This window comes from Salvelinus fontinalis, unplaced genomic scaffold, assembly GCF_029448725.1.
Source record: "Salvelinus fontinalis isolate EN_2023a unplaced genomic scaffold, ASM2944872v1 scaffold_0198, whole genome shotgun sequence".
Classification (NCBI taxonomy): Eukaryota; Metazoa; Chordata; class Actinopteri; order Salmoniformes; family Salmonidae; genus Salvelinus; species Salvelinus fontinalis.
This window is the reverse complement of record NW_026600407.1, coordinates 177,501-185,000: the sequence shown is the minus strand read 5'-3', so window position 1 is coordinate 185,000 and position 7,500 is coordinate 177,501. Positions and strand designations below refer to the sequence as shown.

The 7,500-nt window shown below is 37.0% G+C and overlaps 1 protein-coding gene across 1 annotated transcript in view; it reads left to right on the top strand.

The window, feature by feature from the left end:
- LOC129844361 (unconventional myosin-XV-like) overlaps positions 1 to 7,500 on the top strand; it is a gene marked incomplete at its 5' end in the record, with an annotated part of 207,290 nt that overhangs the window by 103,425 nt on the left and 96,365 nt on the right. The window contains one exon of the mRNA XM_055912680.1: positions 7,005 to 7,077. Coding sequence (XP_055768655.1) covers positions 7,005 to 7,077 — 73 coding nt within the window. The remainder of the gene's footprint in view (positions 1 to 7,004; positions 7,078 to 7,500) is intronic.

Below are 7,500 nucleotides of genomic sequence, written 5' to 3'. Positions count from 1 at the left end.
TAGTATATGTATCTGTATCTGTATCTGTATCTGAATATGTATCTGTATCTGTATCTGTATCTGTAGTATCTGTATCTGTATCTGTAGTGTCTGTATCTGTATCTGTATCTGTAGTATCTGTATCTGTATCTGTATCTGTAGTGTCTGTATTTGTATCTGTATCTGTATCTGTATCTGTAGTGTCTGTATCTGTATCTGTATCTGTAGTGTCTGTATCTGTATCTATATCTGTATCTGTAGTGTCTCTATCTGTATCTGTAGTATCTGTATCTGTAGTATCTGTATCTGTATCTGTATCTGTAGTGTCTGTATCTGTATCTGTAGTGTCTGTGTCTGTATCTGTAGTATCTGTATCTGTAGTGTCTGTATCTGTATCTTTATCTGTATCTCTGTCTGTATCTGTATCTGTATCTGAAGTGTCTGTATCTGTGTCTTTGTCGGTATCTGTATATGTATCTGTATCTGTAGTATCTGTATCTGTATATGTATCTGTATCTGTATCTGTATATGTGTCTGTATCTTTATCTGTATCTGTAGTGTCTGTATCTGTATCTGTAGTGTCTGTATCTGTATCTGTAGTATCTGTATCTGTAGTGTCTGTGTCTGTATCTGTATCTGTATATTTATCTGTATCTGTATCTGTGTCTGTATCTGTATCTGTAGTATCTGTATCTGTATCTGTATCTGTATCTGTGTCTGTATCTGTATCTGTATCTGTAATGTCTGTATCTGTAATGTCTGTATCTGTGTCTGTATCTGTATCTGTAGTGTCTGTATCTGTAGTGTCTGTATCTGTATCTGTATCTGTATCTTTATCTGTATTATCTGAATCTGTAATGTCTGTATCTGTATCTGTATCTGTATCTGTAGTGTCTGTAACTGTGTCTGTATCTGTAGTATCTGTAGTATCTGTATCTGTGTCTGTATCTGTATCTGTAGTATCTGTATCTGTGTCTGTATCTGTATCTGTAGTATCTGTATCTGTAGTATCTGTGTCTGTTTCTGTATCTGTATCTGTATCTGTAGTGTCTGTATCTGTATCTGTATCTGTATCTGTAGTGTCTGTATCTGTATCTGTATCTGTAGTATCTGTATCTGTGTCTGGATCTGTATCTGTATCTGTAGTGTCTGTAACTGTGTCTCTATCTGTAGTATCTGTAGTATCTGTATCTGTGTCTGTATCTGTATCTGTAGTATCTGTATCTGTAGTGTCTGTATCTGTATCTGTATCTGTGGTATCTGTAGTATCTGTATCTGTGTCTGTATCTGTATCTGTAGTATCTGTATCTGTAGTATCTGTGTCTGTATCTGTATCTGTATCTGTATCTGTATCTGTAGTGTCTATATCTATATCTGTATCTGTGGTATCTGTAGTATCTGTGTCTGTATCTGTATCTGTATCTGTATCTGTAGTGTCTGTATCTGTATCTGTATCTGTAGTATCTGTATCTGTGTCTGTGTCTGTATCTGTAGTATCTGTATCTGTAGTGTCTATATCTGTATCTGTAGTGTCTGTATCTGTATCTGTAGTATCTGTATCTGTAGTATCTGTATCTGTAGTGTCTGTGTCTGTAGTGTCTGTATCTGTATCTGTAGTGTCTGTATCTGTAGTGTCTGTATCTGTATCTGTAGTGTCTGTATCTGTAGTGTATGTATCTGTAGTGTCTGTATCTGTAGTATCTGTATCTGTATCTGTAGTGTATGTATCTGTAGTGTCTGTATCTGTAGTATCTGTATCAGTAGTATCTGTATCTGTAGTGTCTGTATCTGTAGTATCTGTATCTGTAGTGTCTGTATCTGTAGTATCTGTATCTGTATCTGTATCTGTAGTGTCTGTATCTGTAGTGTCTGTATCTGTATCTGTAGTGTCTGTATCTGTATCTGTAGTATCTGTATCTGTATCTGTAGTGTCTGTATCTGTAGTGTCGGTATCTGTATCTATATCTGTATCTGTATCTGTATCTGTATCTGTAGTATCTGTATCTGTATCTGTAGTATCTGTATCTGTATCTGTAGTATCTGTATCTGTATCTGTAGTATCTGTATCTGTATCTGTAGTGTCTGTATCTGTAGTATCTGTATCTGTAGTGTCTGTGTCTGTATCTGTAGTATCTGTATCTGTATCTGTAGTGTCTGTATCTGTAGTGTCTGTATCTGTATCTGTAGTGTCAGTATCTGTATCTGTAGTATCTGTATCTGTATCTGTAGTGTCTGTATCTGTATCTGTAGTATCTGTATCTGTAGTATCTGTATCTGTAGTGTCTGTGTCTGTATCTGTAGTATCTGTATCTGTATCTGTAGTGTCTGTATCTGTATCTGTAGTATCTGTATCTGTATCTGTAGTGTCAGTATCTGTATCTGTAGTATCTGTATCTGTATCTGTAGTGTCTGTATCTGTAGTATCTGTATCTGTAGTGTCTATATCTGTATCTGTAGTGTCTGTATCTGTATCTGTAGTATCTGTATCTGTAGTATCTGTATCTGTAGTGTCTGTGTCTGTATCTGTAGTATCTGTATCTGTAGTGTCTATATCTGTATCTGTAGTGTCTGTATCTGTATCTGTAGTATCTGTATCTGTAGTGTCTGTGTCTGTATCTGTAGTATCTGTATCTGTATCTGTAGTGTCTGTATCTGTAGTGTCTGTATCTGTATCTGTAGTGTCAGTATCTTTATCTATATCTGTATCTGTATCTGTAGTGTCTGTATCTGTAGTGTCTGTATCTGTATCTGTATCTGTAGTGTCTGTATCTGTATCTGTATCTGTAGTATCTGTATCTGTAGTGTCTGTATCTGTATCTGTATCTGTAGTGTCTGTATCTGTATCTGTATCTGTAGTATCTGTATCTGTAGTGTCTGTATCTGTATCTGTATCTGTATCTGTATCTATATCTGTAGTATCTGTAGTGTCTGTATCTGTATCTGTATCTGTATCTGTATCTGTAGTGTCTGTATCTGTATCTGTAGTGTCTGTATCTGTATCTGTATCTGTGTCTGTATCTGTATCTATATCTGTAGTATCTGTAGTGTCTGTATCTGTAGTGTCTGTATCTGTATCTGTATCTGTATCTGTATCTGTGTCTGTATCTGTATCTATATCTGTATCTGTATCTGTAGTGTCTGTATCTGTAGTGTCTGTATCTGTAGTATCTGTAGTATCTGTATCTGTATCTGTATCTGTAGTATCTGTATCTGTAGTATCTGTATCTGTAGTGTCTGTATCTGTAGTATCTGTATCTGTAGTATCTGTATCTGTAGTGTCTGTATCTGTAGTATCTGTATCTGTAGTATCTGTATCTGTAGTATCTGTATCTGTAGTGTCTGTATCTGTATCTGTATCTGTATCTGTGTCTGTATCTGTATCTGTGTCTGTATCTGTATCTGTAGTGTCTGTATCTGTATCTGTATCTGTAGTATCTGTATCTGTAGTGTCTGTATCTGTATCTGTATCTGTAGTGTCTGTATCTGTATCTGTATCTGTAGTATCTGTATCTGTAGTGTCTGTATCTGTATCTGTATCTGTATCTGTATCTGTATCTGTAGTGTCTGTATCTGTGTCTGTATCTGTATCTGTGTCTGTATCTGTATCTGTATCTGTATCTGTGTCTGTATCTGTATCTGTATCTGTATCTGTATCTGTGTCTGTATCTGTATCTGTATCTGTATCTGTATCTGTAGTGTCTGTATCTGTAGTATCTGTATCTGTATCTGTATCTGTAGTATCTGTATCTGTATCTGTAGTGTCTGTATCTGTATCTGTATCTGTATCTGTATCTGTATCTGTATCTGTAGTGTCTGTATCTGTATCTGTATCTGTATCTGTATCTGTAGTGTCTGTATCTGTATCTGTATCTGTAGTATCTGTATCTGTATCTGTAGTGTCTGTATCTGTATCTGTATCTGTATCTGTAGTATCTGTATCTGTATCTGTAGTGTCTGTATCTGTATCTGTATCTGTAGTATCTGTGTCTGTATCTGTATCTGTATCTGAATCTGTAGTGTCTGTATCTGTATCTGTATCTGTGTCTGTATCTGTATCTGTATCTGTATCTGTGTCTGTATCTGTAGTGTCTGTATCTGTATCTGTATCTGTATCTGTATCTGTATCTGTATCTGTATCTGTAGTGTCTGTATCTGTATCTGTATCTGTAGTGTCTGTATCTGTATCTGTATCTGTAGTGTCTGTATCTGTATATGTATCTGTATCTGTATCTGTATCTGTATCTGTAGTGTCTGTATCTGTGTCTGTATCTGTATCTGTGTCTGTATCTGTATCTGTATCTGTATCTGTGTCTGTATCTGTATCTGTATCTGTATCTGTGTCTGTATCTGTATCTGTATCTGTATCTGTATCTGTAGTGTCTGTATCTGTAGTATCTGTATCTGTATCTGTATCTGTAGTATCTGTATCTGTATCTGTAGTGTCTGTATCTGTATCTGTATCTGTATCTGTATCTGTATCTGTATCTGTAGTGTCTGTATCTGTATCTGTATCTGTATCTGTAGTGTCTGTATCTGTATCTGTATCTGTATCTGTAGTATCTGTATCTGTAGTGTCTGTATCTGTATCTGTATCTGTATCTGTAGTATCTGTATCTGTATCTGTAGTGTCTGTATCTGTATCTGTATCTGTAGTATCTGTGTCTGTATCTGTATCTGTATCTGAATCTGTAGTGTCTGTATCTGTATCTGTATCTGTATCTGTATCTGTATCTGTATCTGTATCTGTATCTGTAGTGTCTGTATCTGTATCTGTATCTGTATCTGTATCTGTATCTGTAGTGTCTGTATCTGTATCTGTATCTGTAGTGTCTGTATCTGTATCTGTATCTGTAGTGTCTGTATCTGTATATGTATCTGTATCTGTATCTGTATCTGTATCTGTACTGTCTGTATCTGTATCTGTATCTGTATCTGTATCTGAATCTGTATCTGTAGTATCTGTATCTGTATCTGTATCTGTAGTGTCTGTATCTGTATCTGTATCTGTATCTGTATCTGTATCTGTATCTGTGTCTTTAACTGTATCTGAATCTGTATCTGTATCTGTATCTGTATCTGTATCTGTATCTGTATCTGTAGTGTCTTTATCTGTATCTGTATCTGTATCTGTATCTGTATCTGTATCTGTATCTGTATCTGTGTCTTTAACTGTATCTGTATCTGTATCTGTATATGTATCTGTATCTGTATCTGTATCTGTATCTGTAGTATCTGTATCTGTATCTGTATCTGTATCTGTAGTGTCTGTATCTGTATCTGTATCTGTAGTGTCTGTATCTGTATATGTATCTGTATCTGTATCTGTATCTGTATCTGTATCTGTACTGTCTGTATCTGTATCTATGTCTGTATCTGTAGTGTCTGTATCTGTATCTGTATCTGTATCTGTATCTATGTCTGTATCTGTAGTGTCTGTATCTGTATCTGTATCTGTATCTGTATCTGCATCTGTATATGTATCTGTATCTGTATCTGTATCTGTAGTGTCTGTATCTGTATCTGTATCTGTAGTGTCTGTATCTGTATCTGTATCTGTATCTGTAGTGTCTGTATCTGTATCTGTATCTGTGGTGTCTGTGTCTGTGTCTGTATCTGTAGTATCTGTATCTGTATCTGTATCTGTAGTGTCTGTATCTGTATCTGTATCTGTATCTGTAGTATCTGTATCTGTATCTGTATCTGTAGTGTCTGTATCTGTATCTGTATCTGTAGTGTCTGTATCTGTATCTTTATCTGTATATGTATCTGTATCTGTCGTGTCTATCTGTAGTGTCTGTATCTGTATCTGTAGTATCTGTATCTGTATCTATACGATCTGTATCTGTGGTATCGGTATCTGTATCTGTATCTGTATCTGTATCTGTATCTGTAGTATATGTATCTGTATCTGTATCTGAATATGCATCTGTATCTGTATCTGTATCTATAGTGTCTGTATCTGTATCTGTATCTGTATCTATAGTGTCTGTATCTGTATCTGTATCTGTATCTGTATCTGTAGTATATGTATCTGTATCTGTTTCTGTATCTGTATCTGAATATGTATCTGTATCTGTATCTGTATCTATAGTGTCTTTATCTGTATCTGTATCTGTATCTGTATCTGTATCTGTGTCTATAGTCTCTTTGTCTATGAAGGGTTCTGACTGTCTATGAAGGGTTCTGAATGTCTCTGAAGGGTTCTGAATGTCCATGAAGGGTTCTAAATGTCCATGAAGGGTTCTGAATGTCTCTGAAGATTTCTGAATGTCCATGAAGGGTTCTAAATGTCCATGAAGGGTTCTGAATGTCTCTGAAGGGTTCTGAATGTCTATGAAGGGTTCTGAATGTCTCTGAAGGGTTCTGAATGTCCATGAAGGGTTCTAAATGTCCATGAAGGGTTCTGAATGTCTCTGAAGGGTTCTGAATGTCTATGAAGGGTTCTGAATGTCTCTGAAGGGTTCTGAATGTCCATGAAGGGTTCTAAATGTCCATGAAGGGTTCTGAATGTCTATGAAGGGTTCTGAATGTCTCTGAAGGGTTCTGAATGTCTATGAAGGGTTCTGAATGTCTATGAAGGGTTCTGAATGTCTATGAAAGGTTCTGAATGTATATGAAGGGTTCTGAATGTCTATGAAGGGTTCTGAATGTCTATGAAAGGTTCTGAATGTCTATGAAGGGTTCTGAATGTCTATGAAGGGTTCTGAATGTCTATGAAGGGTTATGAATGTCTTTGAAGGGTTCTGAATGTCTGTGAAGGGTTCTGAATGTCCATGAAGGGTTCTGAATGTCTATGAAGGGTTCTGAATGTCTATGAAGGGTTCTGAATGTCTATGAAGGGTTATGAATGTCTTTGAAGGGTTCTGAATGTCTGTGAAGGGTTCTGAATGTCCATGAAGGGTTCTGAATGTCTATGAATGGTTCTGAATGTCTATGAAGGGTTCTGAATGTCTATGAAGGGTTCTGAATGTCTATGAAGGGTTCTGAATGTCTCTGCAGGGTTCTGAATGTCCCCCATATTTCAGGTGTGTCCTTCCTGTGTCCACTACACTCATGGACCACTGGAGAGGTCCTGGCCAGAGACGTCTTACAACACATGTGAGTGTGTGGTACCTGCTACAGACATCTTGCAGATATCTCTGTATGGTACCTAGTTAGTGGTGTCCTGCTACCATTCACCTACTCTGAGATCAAGGGGTTGTTTAGTTAGTGGTGTCCTGCTACCATTCACCTGCTCTGAGATCAAGGGGTTGTTTAGTTAGTGTCCTGCTACCATTCACCTGCTCTGATATCAAGGGGTTGTTTAGTTAGTGGTGTCCTGCTACCATTCACCTGCTCTGAGATCAAGGGGTTGTTTAGTTAGTGGTGTCCTGCTACCATTCACCTGCTCTGAGATCAAGGGGTTGTTTAGTTAGTGTCCTGCTACCATTCACCTGCTCTGAGATCAAGGGGTTGTTTAGTTAGTGGTGTCCTGCTACCATTCACCTGCTCTGATATCAAGGGGTTGTTTAGTTAGTGGTG